The 19,586-nt window shown below is 45.2% G+C and overlaps 3 protein-coding genes across 6 annotated transcripts; 2 read left to right on the forward strand and 1 right to left on the reverse strand.

The window, feature by feature from the left end:
- Positions 1 to 2,638: 2,638 nt before the first annotated feature.
- triobpb (TRIO and F-actin binding protein b) lies at positions 2,639 to 15,694 on the forward strand. 4 transcript variants are annotated; one of them, XM_070980425.1, is made up of 13 exons: positions 2,639 to 3,043; positions 5,622 to 5,678; positions 6,042 to 6,110; positions 6,255 to 6,344; positions 6,568 to 6,677; positions 7,317 to 7,758; positions 8,466 to 8,709; positions 9,926 to 10,037; positions 11,867 to 12,026; positions 12,410 to 12,511; positions 13,783 to 13,869; positions 14,351 to 14,555; positions 14,696 to 15,694. In XM_070980425.1, exons 1-12 carry the CDS (start codon positions 3,038 to 3,040, stop codon positions 14,510 to 14,512), a joined length of 1,641 nt encoding a protein of 546 aa, XP_070836526.1. In that variant the 5' UTR covers positions 2,639 to 3,037; the 3' UTR covers positions 14,513 to 14,555; positions 14,696 to 15,694. The 4 variants fall into 4 exon arrangements, with proteins under 4 accessions (XP_070836526.1, XP_070836524.1, XP_070836523.1 ...); XM_070980423.1 differs by having other exon boundaries at positions 2,660 to 3,043; positions 7,317 to 7,761; XM_070980422.1 differs by having other exon boundaries at positions 2,660 to 3,043; positions 7,317 to 7,761; positions 14,351 to 15,235.
- Positions 15,695 to 16,415: 721 nt separating this feature from the next.
- On the forward strand, positions 16,416 to 18,012 carry ndufa6 (NADH:ubiquinone oxidoreductase subunit A6). Its single transcript, XM_070980443.1, has 3 exons — positions 16,416 to 16,554; positions 17,415 to 17,530; positions 17,788 to 18,012. The coding sequence occupies exons 1-3, from the start codon at positions 16,416 to 16,418 to the stop codon at positions 17,917 to 17,919; spliced, it is 387 nt and encodes a 128-aa protein (XP_070836544.1). The 3' UTR covers positions 17,920 to 18,012.
- Positions 18,013 to 18,077: 65 nt separating this feature from the next.
- Positions 18,078 to 19,496, reverse strand: LOC139343053 (essential MCU regulator, mitochondrial). Its single transcript, XM_070980446.1, has 3 exons — positions 19,339 to 19,496; positions 19,057 to 19,220; positions 18,078 to 18,693 (listed from the first exon to the last, which is right to left on the reverse strand). The coding sequence occupies exons 1-2, from the start codon at positions 19,492 to 19,494 to the stop codon at positions 19,083 to 19,085; spliced, it is 294 nt and encodes a 97-aa protein (XP_070836547.1). The 5' UTR covers positions 19,495 to 19,496; the 3' UTR covers positions 18,078 to 18,693; positions 19,057 to 19,082.
- Positions 19,497 to 19,586: the final 90 nt, after the last annotated feature.

Here is a 19,586-nt window from a genome sequence, read left to right on the forward strand (position 1 = left end):
CAGACGAGGTTATGACACGAGTCAACCTGTGCTCCGTAAGACTGAATCGAGCGCTGTTGGCGGCAGTCGAGGTCGGGACAGCCGTGGTTCCTCTCCTGGAAGGAGAGGCTATGAAACCCCAACTCAGTATCAGCTTCGTAAAACAGACACCGGTGGCTCATTACATGGCCGTGTTTGTGAAAGTCGTAACTCGCCCCCTTTGAGGAGAAGCTGTGACACTCCTTCGCAGTCTCTGCTGCACAAGTCTGAAATAAACAGCTCCGTCAGAAGTCGTGGTAGCCACAGTTCATTGCCTTCAAAGAAAAGCTACGATGCTCCTGACCAGCGCTCATTGTGGAAAACAGAAACTAGCTGCTCTTTTAACAGCAAAAATCACAACAACCGCAACTCCTCTCCCTCTAGAAAAGGCAACAGTGACCCGCCAGGCTACTCAATCCTCAGAAATGCCACTAACGGAGATTCCAGCCATTCCTTTCAGAGAAAAAACACTTGCCATGACTTAAAATCCGACTCTAGTCGCTCTCCATTCTCCTGGCGGGAATCAGCTCATTCCCACCGCAGCTCCTCGTTATCCCGTGCTGCTTCACCCTCTCGACAGACCACAAATGGCAACAGAGCAGCTTTTGTCGCCTCGGAAACACACAGAAGCCCCGGCAGTATCAGATCTGCGGTTGGCAGACATGTCATTGAGGATCGATCCCATAGTGACAAGAGGCCCTCCCACCGTGCACGGAGCCCCTCTCCTTCACCTCAGATTCAAATGCGGAGGCACACCTCCTCCCAGAGCTCCATGGAGTCCTCAGAGTCTGGCCAACCGTCGGTGCGGTCCACAGGACGGAACAGGGAGGAGTATGCCATGATGGCGGACGTGCCGAAGGTCAAAAGGATCCATCAGAGAGAGGGACCGGGCCTCGTGGGGCGGCTTCAGGTCCAGCAGCCATGTCGGAGACAGGAACTCTTTAAACCAGCCAGGTCAGACTCATATTACACCACAAAGAAAGAAAGAGTGGTATATTCAAATACTGTATTGGTTAACGCTACATTGACAAAGTTCCAGATGCATGTATTTTCATGGTATTTCGCGGTGTTCATCACACCATCAGATTGACCAAAACACTGATAAACTGCTCTGCTGTTTCAGCCACTCCCTGAGCAAGCATCCCTCCAGAGAGTGGGAAGATACAGGGGACGCTGAGAGAGACTGGCACTATGGTGGCAGTGGGTATCTCTCTCGAGCTCACTCCTCCACCTCATTGCAGGTATGCTGGCAGGGGAGCAGGAGAGTTTTATTAAAGGATGAAAAAGTTAATGAAGCTGAGTTTTCTTTTCCTCTTTTCACTTTGATTCTTTACTTAGCGGTCTTAAACCATGTTTTATTAGAGTAACCTTGATAAAGCTAAACATTACTGGGAGAATATTACATTACATTACAGGACAGGGAGCAGAGAGAGTGGCTGGGAACTGAGCATTAAAACCCCACAGTGGTATGTGCATTATGCACCTTTCCCCCCTGCACAATATAATCCAATGAATTGCAGCTTGTGCTCTGTTGTTTTCACCTGCATAATATGTTAATGCTTAACCACCTCTTCCCCATACCATACAGCAGATCAGAATAAGCCTGTGGATGTGAACTCCTGAGTTTTCTGTGTGCGCTCAGGCAGACATTATTTTCATAACTGCATGCTGTTCCTTTCCAGAGGTCTGGCAGCCCCACAGCAGACGAGGGCACTTCTTGGAAAGGTAATCACCACAGATCAGAACAAATGCAGGTATGTGATACAGCCAGTCCCTTTACAGTAAATATGTGAACTCTCACTATGTGTATGTGTGTGGAAACAGCCACATATGTGTGGGTTACAGCTACAGTTGAGTTTGCTCTTATTGTTAATATCTGCAGTGAACATAATACTGTAAACCTGTAGCACACATCCAGTCTTTATTGCTGCTCAGTCCATTTCAGTATCTTTGTTAAATATTTACCAGATATGTTGGCAGCTTGTCCAGCCTTCACACAGATCCTGTCTATGACTGTAAAGCTTTTATGTACTTGACACCCAAACCAGCTGGTGTCAATAGTATCTCCAACTCTTTTAAAGTTAACGTTTAAGGGCTGGTTCTTGTGTGTCTATAGACTTCGCCTACACCCTACAGGCATTTCATAAGACTGACTGAGCTTTGTCAATTGTGGTCTGCTGGGGCATGTGTTGAAATTCCTGAACTGAAACCAATAGCTACCAAGAGAGGATTTTGGAGGGGTGGGGGGGTGTACCACTTTGTTTGCAAGCACGAAAGATTTTCAGGCAGGAAAAATATAGCAACCAAATGTCCACGGTGTGTTTGCAAAGTTGGGGATGACCAAACTTTTCTTTGTCAGGGACCCCCCAAATTTTCCAGAGGCTTGGTCCCGGAGAGAGGGAGGGAGTGAGACCTCACATTGAACGCTCCCTTTTATACGCTTTCCTCCTCTGATAACCTCTTGTGGGCGCAGTTCATCGGAGCTGTTTTGTTCTTCATGTTGCCGGGGACCCTTCTGGACCCCCCTCAGCCCCTGGAGGTCCCCGAACATAGATTTCAGAGCCAGCATCGTGTGGTTAGGCAGGGTTGGCTTGTTTTCTCAAACGATCTTCGCGGACCCGCCCAGGAAGTGGCTGAGAGAGAGAGCAGCGAGCAGAGACACAGCCGAGGCAAAGTGTGTCGATACGCGCCCACGACTTGTCAGAAAGTTGTGAAGTTATTACTTTTAAACCCCTAGTTTGTCGCCGTTTAGTCGGAGGAGTGAACTTTCCCCTTAAGCCTGCACAGACAGCCTGCCGTGGACGCTGGCGGTCCGCTTGATTAGGTTAACATGGGTATATGAATGGCGGGGGTTTCTCTGATTTCGCGTAACGTCGGTGCCCTGCGAGAAAGTAAGGATTTTGGCCGAGAGGTTTAGCTAAGCTGAAGGGTGGAGAGGAGAGGAAGAAGGGTTTTTATTCGCCAGAGGTGACTGTGCTTTTCTTTTGTGTCTGTTTCACCGTCTCTGGATCCTGTTATCATGACGGTAAGTTTGCACCTTGAAAACACTTCTGTTTTTTCCTGCCTGTCGCTCCTTCCTGAATATAACCTTATGTCACATAAATGTATATATACTGAACATATTGAGTGAACCCAGGCCCAGAAAGTAAACATTAAGTATCTCACTTTGGTTTAAATGTTTTAGTTTTTTTTACAGAGCCTAATGTGGGCTGCATAGCTAGCTTTCACAGGTTTGTTTGATTGGTGGGTGTCCACGTTAACGCTCACTGAAGTGGGCTCAGGTCCGACGCACTGCTAGCTTAAAACTCACACGTTTTTTACTGTGTTATCATTTTTATTGTACTTCCATGGGCCCAGCTGAGTTAAAACTTGCACATTTCCTTTCCTGTGACACGTCTAACGAATCCATACTGGTTTCCAGGTGTTGTGTAGCTCCATCTGTTTACCCCGAGTTGTTTACAGTAGCAGGAAGCGCCATACGCCATTAGCTTGTCCTGGATGCGTCAGATGTGACACATGTTTGCACATTTGTCAAGAAAACCTAGCCGATTTTTTTTTTTTTTTTTTTTTTTTTTGTACGTGTAAAATAGCCTAGAGGTAGAGGAACTGTCATCACAACGAGTGCATACATGTGTCATTACCCCCCTTCATACTACTCTGAGAGTAACTCATAAGAAACATGTGGAGAGCCCTGCATGCTGTCATAGGCCCAAAGACAGATCTCCTCTATTGTGACGGCAGACAGAGGGCTGGAAGAGTGGACGTTGTCTCAGGCTGTCACCACTCTTTGACCCTGTCCCTCTGTCTCTGACCTTTGAAGCAAAGTCACTGATCTGAGCAGCAGCACTGTAGGTCATTCATCACAGTCGCTGCCCTTGTTTCTGTGCCCTCCTGTGGCCGCTCCCTGGCCCAGCTGATGGGTGTGTGTGGACCAGACAGCATTCATTTCTGATGAGGTTTGACGCAGAGCTCACTCCAGTCGTTCACCTTCACCTACTCGGTTGGAGGTGAGGAAAGGAAACAGACAGAATGAAACATTAATCCTCCTAATCTCAACCTTTAAAACAAGTGTCCTATTGTATTTGAAGCTGGCACATGATGACGCAGCCATTATGATTTCATTATGACAATACCTAAAAAGTCGCAGGTGATTTAAAACATTGCCATATCATTTATCAACGCTGAAAGGAAATTTAGGGTTGTCAGATTCAGTAATCCACTGATCTGATTCTTCACACGGTGTTGCTAACTTCATTATTCCCTCAACACGGTCTATTGGCAGTCACCAGACCTTAAAATTAGTTAGATTAAAGAAGATCAGTGGCACAGATGAGCTGGTTCATACAGAGGAAAAACTGGGTGGTACTGTGGCGAAGGGGAGCACAACTGAAGCCAGGAAGGGAATATAAATACAGAAAAAGGGGTGGTTAGAGATGACAGGACAGGCAGGAGTACAAACAGAGAGGGAGCAGAACAACTTGATTCAGCAAGCGAATCAGACAGAGAGAAAAAAGTGATGCGAACGAGAGGCCAGAGGGAGCCGAGATGACGTCTCCAAAAAAGATTTAAAAGTGAGGAATGTGCACGATCGTAAAAGAGAGATAAGCACAGTGAAGAGTGCACGCTGGAAAAAAGTTGCCTAATCTTAATCTGGGATCACCACGTCTTCAGGTACCAGGAGTTTTCCTCTTCCTGCCGTCGTGTCAAAGGCAAAAACGAGCCTGTTGTTTCTGGCAGGACTGAAGGGTGGCAGGAGTAGCTTGAGCAAGAGATATGCAAAATATTTCAACAGTGTTGAGTTATGAAGAGCAGAGTTTCTTTAGACACTTGAGTTCCCACTGCAAATTTCCAGATCACCCCTCCCATCACTAATGGATGTGCTGCTCCAGCTCCTAATCTTTCTGTCTGTCAGATGTTCTTTCCTCATCCCTCACAGGCGTACTTGTGGTTTCCTGTTGGTTCTCACACCTCGAATGTGTTTTTCTGTGCAAGGGTTGCCCCTTGTTTTCATTTATCTGCTGCGCTGCAGTGCAATAGAGCAGCACACTGTGACATAAACCTTATGTCGGTGCTATATTAACAACTCAGGGCTTTGTTGAATGGTTGGAATACATTTTGTGATAAAAATATATTCATGTGACGCATAAAATACACAAAAAAAAGAGGTATATAAGTACAAATATAACCATGCCAGCGCCAATGTTACTGGTCTCAACATGCGCTTAAAGAAAAGCAAGTTCCTCCACAACAGAAACTAGTTCATGTCCTTTGTGGCAAAATATGTGTGCAGCATTGTGTCTGTTGTCTTCATGCACAATAATAGAATAAACCTGTGGTCGCTGATTTGCCATAAAGAGCTAGAGTTACATTGAGTACGCCCCACCCTTCCATACCTGTTTTTCACTTTATTCTTCTTTCCCTGTCACTGCTTCTTTTTTCCCTGTTATATCCTTTGAGACTTGTTTGTCATGAAGCATTATACAAATAAATGGCCTCGTCTTCCACAGACAGCAGAGCTCCTTCCTCCAGGTTTCCTATTTTCTGCATTTCTGTCAAAAGCATTTGGCTGAAGCTGACACTGCACTGTGCTCCTCCCCTCGCAGCCCGACCTCCTGAACTTCAAGAAGGGATGGATGTCCAAACTGGATGAGAGTGGAGAGGTAAGACCCGGTAACTCTTAATGTCGTGCTCCCTCCATCTCTACTCCCTAATGAGAAAGGTTGAGTGTAAGGCGATAGCGGCACACTGTGCTCGTTATCACAGTAATAGACTCGTGGCTTGAGGCTCAGCAGGTGTCTCCTCTCTTCGGATGATATGCTTGAGTGGATGAGCTTCTCGCGTCACACATCGCACGCTGTTCCTCTGCTGCTTAATATGAGGCCTTGCTGTGTCACTGTGGTGTTGACTAGGCGTTAATAACGCTGTATTTAGTGCTGCCGTGTCAGATGTCATGGTGTTGTTTGCATGGTTGTCATATTTGAACGTAAGCCTTGGATTAATTGATATCTGCTGTGTTTCTGTAGTGGAAGAAGCATTGGTTTGTTTTGACTGATGCTGGACTGAAGTACTACAGAGACTCCAGTGCAGAGGAGGTATGTCTTTTAAGTTGTTTCAATTTTTTAGTTTTCCTTATATTCAATCAACAGACATTTGGTTGAGCACTTGGAAAATAAGAAAACGTCCTATATTTTGACAAAACACAGAGAATTAACCTTGTTCCTGTGCTTTCTGTACAGAAAGATGACTTGGACGGGGAGATTGATCTGAAATCATGTGTAAAGGTGTCTGAGTTCGATGTGGAGAAGAATTATGGCTTTCAGATACAGGTGAGTGTTTTTCTCTCACAGACTGTGCATGTGTCTGATTTTCTTCTTTATGTTCGTCCCCTGTCAGCGTGAACCACACCCACTCTCAATTTCCACTCATTATTTTCTTAATACTCATGTTGTTATCATGACATCTCTGTCAGTATCTCTTCCACCTCTCTCGTTGTACCTGTTCTGTCACATCTTCTCGTCTCCTTAACCCGTTTTCTCTTTTGTTCTGCAGACGCGGGAGGCCGCGTTCACACTGTCCGCCATGACAGCTGGGATCAGGCGGAATTGGATAGAGGTTTTAAAGAAGAGTGTCCGGCCCAGCAGCTCTCCAGACCTCACACAGTAATTAACAATTTCACTGTACAGAGCTAATTCATTTTTTAGCATTTACCATCTAAGAGTTCACACTTTCCTCAAGTACTCAAGTTTAAACGATGTAGACGCCGGTGCATCTGCAAAAAGTTGCTGAAATAGAAGAAGTAGTTTTTTCTATATTCAAAATAGCCCCCCTTGCATTACCCGCTGAACTATTTTGACATTTTCGCTTTGGCTCGGGTAGCTTGTGAGGGGCATTTGTCACTGGCAGACTCTGACGTTCAACTTCCTGCCTTAAGAAGCAGCATCAAGTTGTCTTTGAAGTCGCTTTTTTTTTCTTTTGCACTCATTTTAAGGTTGGTTGCCTCAGCCTGCCTGCCTGAACTGCTCATTTCAGGTCTTGCTTCAGCCGAGCCTTGGCTGAATACGTTCAGATAAGAGGCTCTCTTACTCACAGAGTTTCAGTCACTGTATGTTTAGGCTGATGCCGATAAATTAATCATTTTGGGTATGAGCGTATGCTCTGTAATCTTAATGACTCACCACCATCTGATGTGTGTTCAGTGCTCATGTTGAGACTTAAGAAGAAATCACACCTTTATTTATCATTATTTTTTTTATTTTGATAGCCTTGATTTCTGATTATTTGTCTCTATTCTCCTCTAGATTACCTGACAGCAGCAGTGACAAGGAAAACTCCCAGTCTCGCTTTGTGCTGTCATCCCGCCGCCCGTCATCGCGTCACACCGACTTTCAGTTGGACGTTCCGACCGCCGCCTCTCCCGCTCAGCGCAGGTTCGACTATGTCGAGCTGTCCCCTGTTCCTGCCTCATCCAGCCCTCTCCCAGCCGGTCAGAGAGAAGCAGGGGAGGGGCAGGGGAGGGAGCACAGCCAGTGGCAGGAAGAGAGGAACACGAGCAGCCAATGGGAGGCTGTGCTGTCCAGGAAGGGCACTGGTGTGGGATCGAACCAAAGGCTGCGCACCGCGGAGGAAATAGAGAAGAAGTGGGCTGAGATTGAACGCATGCCATTAAAGGAGATGAGCTCTTTGCCACCGGCAGGATTGCGGTCTTCCAGCCAGTCAGCCAATGAGGCGCTGCAGAGGGAGGTAGTGCGTGGAGATGATTTTCCAATTTGCAAATTCAATAAAATGCAAATTAACTCTTCATCTGTGCAGATGAAGTAAACACTTCCTGTTTCTGCCTGTTAACACTTAAGTCTATAGTTTTCTGACTTGCCTCTCCTCTTCAGCAGTGTTTTCCATCTAAAATATACAGTAGAAGATTTAAAAAAAAAAAAGATTATCAGCCGGAGTAGACTACAGATTGTGATATGGGACATACTGCTGAAACCTCTGTCTGTTTTTATCTCTGTGTGCTGTGATGTGTGTCTTTGGTTTGAGCCTCATAGCAGTCTCTGACACTAAAGCTGTCTTCACATGATTCGCAGGGAGATCAGCTAGATGTTGATCTTTCATTAGATAATTTGTTTACGTCAGAAACGAGCTGTTAAATTCAGAGAGAAGCCTGTGACTTACATTGTCATTACATTGAAAGTCGAATGCTTCCTCCATGTTTAGGCTTCCTCTTAAGCTCGGGTCAAACCAGGCTTTGAAAGGTCAGCAGTGGTTGGAGTTTAAGTTCAAATAATTTGAACTTTGAGAGCCAACAGCCATAAAATCCTACCTCACAGTTGGCACCCTGTTTCTTCATATCCTGCTATGCTACTCATGCTAACTCCACAATGAATCAATAGGCCTCTGTCCCCCTCGCCTGTCACTCAGTGGGCTTTACCTCTGTCTTTGTCTTTTCTCAGGTGGCGTCACTGAGGCAGCAGCTGGAGCAACTAGAAGGAGGGAGAGGAGGAGGAGGGAGAGGTGGAGGAGGAGTGAGGGGGGGCTGCGGCCCTGAGGCCCCCTGTGGCCGCAGCCTGGCAGCCATGGAGCGTGCTCACCGGCAGGCGCTGGAGGAGCTGCAGAGGCAGCACGACCGCCAGATGAAGGAGCTGGAGGCCGAGAAGGAGCGGCTGCTGCTGGAGGAGGCCCAGGACACCGCACGAGGTTAGCGGGCCAGACGGGGTAGAAAAGAACATTAAGACCGCAATGAATATGGCAAAATGTTACAGCACTAAATGTAGCTTTAGCTGAGCCATTAAATTGTCGGCCCTTATGATGAATAGGGCTGCAACTAACGACTATTTTAATAGTCGACTAGTCACCGACTATTGAAACGATTAGTCGACTAATCGGATAATTATTAATTTTTTCTTAAATTTAGCATGAAGTTGATTTAATTATGTGGCAAATGATAATAAACACAAGAAAGATGGGTACAATGAAAAATACATCTTTTATTGAACATACTACGGATTCGTACAAAAATTAAAAAAAAAAAAAAAAAATTTAAATACGTTTGTCAGGCACAGTCTGGCATAACGCTCAAGCTCTCTTTTATAGCAAAAATATGCTTATAAAATGTACAATGTCATAAAAACCGTATTGGCTTGAATATTACTTGAATCCTACCGAGGCGAGTCAGACTCTGTTTCGTTCAACTGCCCGACGTGCTTTCTCTTTAAATGTTCGTGCATCAGGTACTGCCATGATACGCAAGATCTGCTTTGCAAACCTTGCAAGTAGTCTTTTTATTCGCTGTATCCAGGCTAAAATGCTCCCCAACTTTAGAAGTTTTGGTACGTGTACCTGATGTTGACACCGCCATCTCCGTATATTACCGCTCAGAGACAGAGATGCTATTGCGCATGAGCGACTCTCGGCAGAGATTATAATCAGGTGAGATGCCTCACTCTGTTGGAAAAACGCGTCTGGCGACAATAGTCGACAGTGGAATTCATTGTCGACTATTTCTATTATCGATTTTTGTCGACTAAACTCGTTGCAGCCCTAATGATGAAGAAGAAGAACTGTATTGAGCATTTCCAACAGGGCGTTTAAACTCTTCTACCATCATCTGCTCCCATATTAGGCTGTTGAATGCCTGTGAATTCAGCAGATGTAATTTAATCTAATATACATCATATATTGTTGCAACACTTCACCTGAAATTGATTGTTGTGTCTAAACATCCTGTATAGAAAAAAGGTTAAAGATCTAACATTTTTTTATATTCATATTGAGGTTTTCTCAATTGGTCTTGATTTCTTTCACCTCCCAAGTGTCCCAGCATTTCCCCCAATCAGGAAAGACCCTAATGCGCCGTTAACACGAACAGGAGATCATGTTGAAGTTGTGCCACGTTGGTCTGTTTGTGTTTCAGTCATGGAGGCCTTGAAGAAGAAACACAAAGAGGATCTGGAGAGAGAGGTGGAGAAAGTCAAAAGGCTGAGCAGCGGGGTGCTGGATTCACAGACTTTGCTGGTCCAACAAGAGTAAGTAACTGTCAATCAGTGCCAGTGTGGTAGAGGTGCACACCTGTCAGCCAGGTGCTTAGAGGCACAGGAGAACTGGTTAGCAACACAATCGACCAGTGTGAATGTCTGTTAGCACAGAATCCTTAATGTTACTGACACCAGAGGCAAACACCTGTTTAGAAAAAATCGCTTGTTTTATGTTGGTTGATTTAAGTGCTCGTCGTTTATTAACCTTTATTTAACCAGGAAGTCCCTTGAGATTGAAATCTCTTTTCAGTTAGACTTTAAATAGAAATAAAACACAGCAGAGAGGGAATACAAACACCGAATACACAAGAAAGAGACTAAATCCAGCTCAGATAAGGCAGGTGCATTTCTCAGTCATGTGGACTTTTAACATTGCTTTTCAAAAGGGATTAGATTATTAAAATGTAGTATGCTCTCCGGAGAGAGTCCAAGGAGGCTTTTTTCCCCTTCAGCTCCTTGTAAACCCTTTGAACCTGGTAGGGAAGCACCTGGTGGAGCTGGTGGAGTTGACCCAGCATGGCCCTCAACACGAAAACATACAAATGAAGTTCTCCACGCAGACTTAGTGACGGCCTGTCTACCAAATCATGAGGTGAACAATGACGAGTATGGGAACCAGAGTTGGTTATGAATCATAGAGCGCTGTGGTCCACAGAAACTAAAAGTTGGAGTGTACAGAGGCAGCCTGCACGTAGACAACACCACCATCATCCTGGCTAACACGTTAAAACAAGCCCTGTTTCAAAAATACAAACCTATTCTTAGTTTCAGCTCCTTCACAACATTTTCAGCGTGCACTTTAGAGGAAAGCTTGTTACCCAAACAAATACCTAAAGACTTTTTCAAGTGAGTGCCCGTTTAGATTAGAGTGTAGAGACTTGTATTACCTGGGGATATATTGGTAACGAGTCTGATAGGCGGGGATATGAAGGAGTTTGTGAACCGCTTCTCTTTCTCTCTGTAGTCCATGTTGCCTTGAAACTAAATTGCTGGTTGTAGCCTGGCCCTCGGCCTCCGTCAGCGCAGGCCAACACTGGTAATTTATGTGAATAGCTCTCTTGTGCTTTAAAGTGGGAGCTCGTCGGCCACAAATGGCTTTTCTGTGAAATAAAAGGCAGAATCTGCAGACTCCACAACAATCCAGGCTTCCTTGTCTAAGCAAGGCTATTACCACAGCGGCCACGGGGTCCTGTTAGGCACTGAAGGAATGCACAAGAATTTGGTCGTGGATTAGTTTTCCTTTGTAAGCTTCACAAGGCCTTTGACACAGCGCTGTCTCAGTGGCTGCTACTGGAACCCGCATTTTAGAGCTTAGCTGTGCTGCCTACTCTGCGTTTTTTGCATGCTCGTCCTTATTTTTGTGGTTATTGGTCATGAGCAGTGAAGATGCTTTCGAGCCGCAGCAGGAAATACTTGCCTCGTGAAAATGGAAAAAGAAGCACCCTCCTGCTTTTTCACAGCGTGTTGCTGTTATTAAATGTAATCAATACTGTACGGTAATGTTACATTTACTTTAGAGGTAAGTGCAGAGCAGAAAAGAGGAGCTGCCACTTAATGGGAGCATTTCTTGCAAGATTATTCTTGGTTGTGTGTGCGTGATGTGTCAGGAAAGGTCGTCCCAGCGGAGCCACCGCTTTGCATCTGTCTGTAACTGTTTCTTGTCTCTCTGTAATCTCTCCTGCTCTTACAGTCAAAAGAAAGCGTGATGTCACCTACATCCTGTTGCGATTTTAACCCACAGCGTCACAGTTGTTATTTCTCCTGTTCAGCTCACAGAGAACATGAACGCAGCTTCATGTGTTATTCGTCCGTTTGCGCAGGGCAGAGAGTCAGGCTATCCAGAGAGAGCTGGCCGGACTGTCCGAGCGCTATTCCCAGAAGTGTCTGGAGCTGAACCGAGCCGAGCAGAACAACGCTGAGAGGGAGAGGGAGATCAGCCGCAAGGAGAGAGATATGGAGCAGCTGAGGAAGGAGAACCAGGTGAGCGAGCAGCAAATTGTTGAAACAGAAGAAGAGAAGCAGTCTTTTCACAATGAAGTCAGAACTGGTTCTCCTTCATGTTACACTGACAGGTGTCATTCTGAAGTATAGCCTGGCATGTTTATGGACTGTGTAGTTACCAGGGTTTTTACTTCAGAGGGTTATGAAAAGCATGGACCCAGATGTAGTGTGAAGTCTGACCCTCAGAGGAACAATGAGGGACGAGTTTCTATCTGTCTATCTTTCTTTGTACAATCCATGCTAAAAAAAAAAAAGAAATAAAAAAACGAGGTGTCTAGTCTGTGGTCTGGCTTTTTTCTTTATGGTATGTGTGCCAGCCCATGGGCTGCATTCAAATAATGAGCTCATATTTTCCTCTGCAGGACTTAAAGGCCCGTTTGATGGAGGAGATCAGTCGTGTACAATCTACCATCACAGATCAGCGCTCAGACGACAACAAAGACAGGACGCCCTGCGAGCTAGAGGTAACCGCTCTTACACTGAGTTCATGAAACTGAAAGTGGATGAGGGGGAGGCCTGTTAACTCTCTGAACTGACAGCCGCATCCATCAGATGTGCACAGGTGCGAAAAGTTTCCCCTATTTGCATTAAAAGCTGAAAAAAGGTTGATTACTGTGTGATCATTTCAGTTCTGATCGAGTCCAAAAACACCTGTCTCATATGGATGAGAGAAGCTGTGTTTCTATTGGATCAGATCACTCACAGAGGCACCTGTGTGGAACAAAGAGGAAGCATCAAGCATCATTTTCTTGACAAATGATCCTTGAAAATCTTCTTGCAGCTCGACATGTTGTACACCGTACATCATTACATCTAATCCGTTTACAAGTTCGAATATGACAGTACTGTATCCCACAATCCCTCCAGACCCCGATCAAGGCGCCTTAATGTGGCTTCAGCTCTTTCCATCCCTATTAAGTCTATCAACTCTTCCATCAAACTGCTGAACTGAAAGAGGTTGTCTGAGTTCTTATCCTCTAATTCACAACAATTTTCCTTTGAGCAGCAATACAACCCGATGTTACACATCTCATCTTCCCCACCGTTAATCCATCTGTTTTGTCTCCTTCATGAAACTCCATTTGTCTTCATTGTGTTAGGGAGGGGCAAACATGTCAGCAGTAAATACCTCAAAGCTGGGGGAAAGTAAAAGTGAACTGACGCTTTAAGTCTCGGGACGAGAGCAGGGAAAGAAATATCTGAAGAGACTCTGCAGCCTTTCAGCCAAGTAAAGCTCTGCAGAGGTTCCATCATGTACACGTGTGAAGCACGGCTTGCAGTCTTTGTGTCACATGTGCATGTTGAGGAATACACTGAAAAACACTGCACTGAGTTATGAGTTATAAAGCTTTGCTGAAGGACACTGAGCCTGGCAGACTTCTAGAGGAGCATCAGTTTCAGAAATAGGCTGCCGTGCTGTTCAGACAGATGGCACCCAGCCTCTGAGGGTCATTAGAAGGAGTTCACTTACGCTCTTTCTCGTTACTAAACTGGTCTGCAGTTCTCAGAACACAAAGGGAATGTCATGATAAATGGTAATTGGCCAAAAGCCCTCTGTACTCTGGAAACCACTGAGAATCCACAGTGTCATAAATCAGCCAGAGCACAATTACTGAGCATTTCTGGTGGACTCAAGTGATAATTAGAAAGGATTTAGGAGAAAAAGATGTTTTGTTTTCTTTCTTCTTGGCAGCAAAGAACAACTTCACTATGTTGTTTTGTTGTTTTCTCCCAGGTTCTCCTCAGGGTGAAAGAAAATGAGATAGAGTACTTACACAAGGAGATCAGCTGTCTGAGGAACGAACTGCAGTTTCTTAACACGGTACAGTGTGTGTGTGTGTGTGTGTGTGTGTGTGTGTGTGTGTGTGTGTGTGTGTGTGTGTGTGTGTGTGTGTGTGTGCGCGTGCGTGCGTGCGTGCGTGTTAGTCCATTTGTACAAGCATGTGTATTTTTTCTGTGAACCCTTCACTATTAGATGAATAAGGTGGAATGTTAATCCTCATATCCTTGAACAAAGTCTTTGTTAATTGTCTCATAGTCTGGAAGCTTTCAGAGAACGCAGCGCAACAAATTTCCTTTTGGCTTATGTTGCAAACAGCAAAAACGAGTGAATTTGGCAAAGTGCTGCACTGCAGGATGCTCTGCTGTTTGTATTATACTGTACGTTCCCTGCTGTGGTGAGTCGTAGAGCGTATGGCATGTTGAAAACCACAAATATAGCATGTTTACACAGAAAGAAGACGTGGTTTTTCAGAGGGGGTGTGACGTCATTCTAAGCCCCACTGCCACTCTTTGCCTCACAGGAGAAGCGGCTGGCCTGTGAACGATACACGGAGATGCTTGAGGAGCTGAATGGGATGAAGGGCCGGAGCGAGCGAGAGATCCAGGGTCTCAAGGAGCACTTGAGGCTGGCCATGGCTGCTCTGCATGAGGGGCAAAAGCTGGGAAACAGCCTGGACCACTGAGGGTCTGCAGCTGGTACCGCTGCTCTGGCAGACGTAGTGACAGGTGTGGACTGGTAGAACAGACAGCATGCAAAGTCACACTAATGCAACCAACAGGTCACGGCCTCTGTGGAGCGTTTGAGAGGCAGATGTTTTTTTTTTGTTTTTTTTTTTCATTCGTTCTGTGTGTTTTTTGTGTTGCAGGTGTGTCTGCACCACGGTGACTGAATCACAGAAAAGCAGAGGAGGCGGTTGTTGGACTTGTACAGACCCAGCTGTGTGGGGACCATGATAGTGCCTTAGTTTTCAATCATTCTGCCAATGAGCAGCAGAGAGTAGCTGTTAGCTGGTTTCATTACACTGGGCCACACGTGACATGTAAAACTGCACTTTTTGTTTTTTTATCATAGCTCTCGTGTATGAGTGCGCTTTTGGTCTGAAAACTGGAATACTTGTTGAGTGACATGTTTTTTGTTTTTTTTTTTTAATCAGGTAATGTAGAGTTCATACTGTATCAGCTGTATAATTGTCTCATTGCCTTGGTGTCTTCTGCCTGAGACACAGTTAACGTAACCGTTACATGAGAGCTACTGTCATCTCCGTTTTCTATTGTACAGCTTTGAGTCGTGTTTGCTCTGTGAAAATGGAGCGTGCTTCTTTTAGAAACGAGAGTTCATCATTTGCTGTAATTATTATTTTTTACCTGGAGACAAGTGTGCTTACGTAGTATTGCGTTTGTGAATATGAAATTCTGAAAAAATATATTGGGATTAATACATGAAAGGCGGCAAACATTTCTTATTCCTGACAGGCTGAATTAGAAGTTGCTCTGTGATTGTGTAGAAGCAAATTCAGGCTCAGCTCTCTTCTGGGATGCTTGTAAAAGCTGTTGAATGAATGTTGTCCCGCATCACAGACGTCTTTATTTTTTAAACCGTGGCTGAGAAGCAGGAACTGTCGAGCTTCCAGTCCCCACTGGTCATTACTGGCATTCAAGTGCCACCATCACAGCAAATGACAGGTGTTGCATTGATGAGCCAATTTTTATTATTATTTTTTTTTTTATTGACAGCATGAATTGTGATAAAAATGACTTATCTACCTGCCTTTTGAAAAATATTTTCATATTTAATGTACTGTAGAGCCTGTATCATCTTTGTAAATTATACACAATTTTTGCAATCAGTAAAATAAGTTCAACAGAAACATTTCTGTCCTGTACGTTTCATTTCAGCGATGCTGGATTTCCGCAGATTAGAAGCACACATGCTCACATCTGTTCTTCAATCCTTTTATACCAGTAGACCGCTGCCAATACAGTAACAATCAGTTCAAAGATTACTCATTACATTTTCAGCAACACAGAATAAATTGCATGATGCAGTGTAATGCAATAGCCCTGCAAATACATACTACCAATGATGCTAGGTATTTGTGTTCTGCGTTGTATTAAAAAAACAAAACAAAAAACATCCAAGAGACCTCAGTGAGTGACCACTTTTCCAGCTTTTATACTTAATGTAAGAAATATAATCTCTTCAGATACCTTCAGGTCCATCACCAAATGCTCTAACAGTTCCCTCCATACCCTAACCTCCCATGTAAGACATTATGGGAAAAAGTCCTAGAAACACATCCACCTCAGAGGGGACTGATCCCTCCCATTCATTATCAGATTATGTATGTCATTAAAATGGGATATTGAATGGGATATTAATTAAACGGAGGATTAGTGAGTAGGTGCTCTGAATGAGGTGAAGAGCTCCACTGCTGAGCCAGACTTTGTCTCATCCAGTTAAAAGTTGTCCACAGGCTGAGCTGAAATGCTGTGTTGAAGCAGCTCGGCCACTAGGTGGCACCACAGTGCTTGTCAACGTCACACCATCGAGTAAATACAACCGGAAACGCTGTAACGACAGCAGTCATGGCGTCCACAACGGCGGGTCGGGCTGCTGTTAGTGCTGCCAAAGTTGTTAAACCGATTTTTAGCCGCGACCTGGACGAGGCTAAGCGCAGGGTCCGGGAGCTGTACCGAGCCTGGTACCGAGAGGTGCCCAACACAGGTATGTCGGTCCGCTGTGGCGGTTCAAAAGTGTAGACAAAGCAGCGGCAGCGTCAAGGTCGTGTCTGTGTGGAGATTCAACACAGGGACCAACATTAGCCGCTACTAAATATCAAGCTAACCATCTCTGAAGACAATGTGCGGACGCTGTCTGTTCCCTGATATTTGAGAGAAACGTTGAAATTGTCATTTAAGCGAACTGAACAATGGGGAAGCCCTGAACGGCAGGCGTTCATGCATAGTGATATATAATCCTTTCAATGTTGTCCAACACAGCGGGGTAACACCGGCGTTTGTATGTAGACTTACACCGCTGTTGTTAATGTTGGTTTCTGAGTATGGACGGCTATCATATACTGATACTGGCTCAATAAACAACGGTGCACTACTCAATGCATACATCTAGTTAGGGCTGCTTCGATCATGAAGACTGTCTGTTTGCAATTAGCTCCTTTTCATTCATGAGAGGCTCGGACGGGCTGGTTAACATTGTGCGGACAGGTTGGGAGCTGTCACATTATCGGTCCCATGACAACTCAGATCAAGGCAGGAGACGCTGATCTCGTGTAAACATCAAACCTAACAATGGATTTATCCCCCTGTCAAACACTGCATGTGCAGCCAAAGCCTGGTCCTCTGTTCTATAGACCTCCATTGTTGAAACTTGTAAATGAGCCTCACTCTGTTGCACTGTGAGTAATGGACCACTACCCTGTTGACTTTGGTCTTGTCATGGTTTTTGTTGACAGTATGAAATACTCAGAACAACACCAGTCACATCTTTCAAAATAATTAGGATATCTAAATGGGCTGACGGGTGAAGTTAATGTGGCGTTCTGTTTCTATCTCTGTTCCCTTCAGTGGCAGTGTTTCAGCTGGACATCACGACACGTGAGGGAAGAGACAAAGTGAGGGAGATGTTCGACAAAAACAAGCACGTCACTGACCCTCGTGTGATCGACATGCTGGTCATTAAGGTAAACAGCCTTTCACTGATCTGTGATCTGCATCAACCAGAATCAGTTTTTCTTCTAATTGAAGCAACTTTGTCTTCTAATTGAAGCAACTTTGTCCTTAGAGTCAGCTCTTTTAGGCCGCCCAGTACCTCATCTCAGTGTTGGTGGATCCAAAAGCCAGTCACAGTTAAATGACTGTAGGCTGTTGGAGTGACACTGTGCCGTGTTTTCCAGGGTGCTTTGAAACATTTTCCATTTGTATGTCATTTAATCCCCAGGGGAAAATGGAGCTCCAGGAAACGATCCACATCTGGAAGCAGAGGACCCACGTAATGCGCTATTTCCACGAGACCGAGGAACCTCGTCCCACTGACTTCCTGTCCAAATTCTACCGGGGTCATGACCCATGAACTGTGTAGCTGTCTGCTGACCTCTGACCCCTCTTTGCTTGTGTCCAGTGTGACAGATGTTCCCCTTTACTGTAAATACACACTTAACACTCACATGCTGACACCTGTGTCTTTTATTCACTTTCACTGGGATGATTTTAAAGTGACAGTTCAAGCAAAAACACACTAAATCTTAAATGACAGACTGTGCAGTTCCTTATTATTCCGCAGGGAGAGAAGCTGGTGAAAAGTTAAGTAGAAAGTAGCTCATATTTAAGCTGTCCACAACAATATATATCTGTTATTGTGAACTGTGTCACTCTATTTAAGAGATGTTGCTGTTGACATCTCTAAACCAAAATGATTTGGATGGACACACTTGTTAAGAAGAAATACAAGATTTATTTAGTTTTGGATGAGCTGTCCCTTTAAAATGGTATGGACTAAATGGTGTGGTATTTTATTTTATGTGATTTATTCCTGTGATAGTGGTACATTCAGTATGTTTATACGTAGGGAAGACGCCAACATCGCACTGTGCATGACTGACTGACTGAGCTCTGTTTTGAATGCACACACTCAGCCATGTGCTGCAGTTTACAGTCGTTTTCCCCTTTTATTAAGACTTAAGTAGTGCATGCAGATACAGTACGATGTGAGCAGCCCTATCAGTGTGGACAACAGCAAGACCCTTGAACCCAGTGCAGACTCAAACACAGCAGAGGGACCACCAGGAAGGCATTTATGTGCTTGGAGGCTTGCAGACTCCCAGCGGTAGTGACAAAACAAGATGACCTGCGGAGGAAAGAAGAAGCTTGAGTGTTGATTTCACTTCATGCCTTTATCCTGTTTTAGGTAGCATTTGCTACCTTACACTTCAGAGGCTGACAATAGATTAATTCTAGCTAGAAATTGCAGCTGCAAAAATGTAATAATTTTGTACAAAAAACAATGTTTCTTGGTTAGTGAATGTCCACATTTCTGCTCCCAATTATAGCACGTACCCTTATATCCTATAGGCTGTCAGTATGTATGTATGTATGTATCTCTGTGTGTGTGTGTGTGTGTGTGTGTGTGTGTGTGTGTGTGTGTGTGTGTGTGTGTGTGTGTGTGTGTGGACGCGCGCGTGTGGTTAGCCACCATCCAAACCGGTGATACCTGATGACCAGGAGGCCTCACACCCCTCAGTCGTCATCATCGTCGTCCTCGGGTACGAAGATGTCGTGCTCCTCCAGCAGCGCAGCAAAGTTCTTGCTAATCAGAGTCCCCACATACAAGAAGGGCACCACGACCAGAGCAATCCGGAAGAGGCCGAACGGGGTCTGCTCCCCCGGTGCCGAACACCCCACCATAGAAACATCCAAGTTAGTTCATGTCAGGCAACTCGTCCGAAGCTGCAATTTACACACACCACACCCGGGCCTTGAAAGCAGCACTCACCTTCTTGGATTTGGGCAGAATGGCGCCAGACCGGGTGCACACCGCTGTCCGGCTCGGTGTCACCGTGCTCCCCGGCCTGTTAGAGGGTGTCTGCCTTGAGGTGAGGCCGTTCCTGAGGGCTGACAGCCTGGCCAAGCGACCGAGGGCCGACGCCATGTTAACAGCGTTTGACGCTGCAGCAGCAATGCGGAAAACGGCAGCTAATTTTGGACGCGGAGCAGCAACAGCGCCACCCTGTGGCGCTCTCC

The sequence above is a fragment of the Chaetodon trifascialis genome, chromosome 15, assembly GCF_039877785.1.
Source record: "Chaetodon trifascialis isolate fChaTrf1 chromosome 15, fChaTrf1.hap1, whole genome shotgun sequence".
Classification (NCBI taxonomy): domain Eukaryota; kingdom Metazoa; phylum Chordata; class Actinopteri; order Chaetodontiformes; family Chaetodontidae; genus Chaetodon; species Chaetodon trifascialis.

Coding starts and splice junctions, on each gene's coding strand:
- triobpb (XM_070980423.1), top strand. Junction 6,111..6,254: donor GAGACTCCAGTGCAGAGGAG/GTATGTCTTTTA, acceptor CTTTCTGTACAG/AAAGATGACTTGGACGGGGA. Junction 10,038..11,866: donor ACTTTGCTGGTCCAACAAGA/GTAAGTAACTGT, acceptor CCGTTTGCGCAG/GGCAGAGAGTCAGGCTATCC.
- ndufa6 (XM_070980443.1), top strand. CDS start 16,416: ATGGCGTCCACAACGGCGGGTCGGGCTGCTGTTAGTGCTGCCAAAGTT. Junction 16,555..17,414: donor CCGAGAGGTGCCCAACACAG/GTATGTCGGTCC, acceptor TGTTCCCTTCAG/TGGCAGTGTTTCAGCTGGAC. Junction 17,531..17,787: donor TCGACATGCTGGTCATTAAG/GTAAACAGCCTT, acceptor TTTAATCCCCAG/GGGAAAATGGAGCTCCAGGA.
- LOC139343053 (XM_070980446.1), bottom strand. CDS start 19,494: ATGGCGTCGGCCCTCGGTCGCTTGGCCAGGCTGTCAGCCCTCAGGAAC. Junction 19,221..19,338: donor TTCTGCCCAAATCCAAGAAG/GTGAGTGCTGCT, acceptor CCGGGGGAGCAG/ACCCCGTTCGGCCTCTTCCG.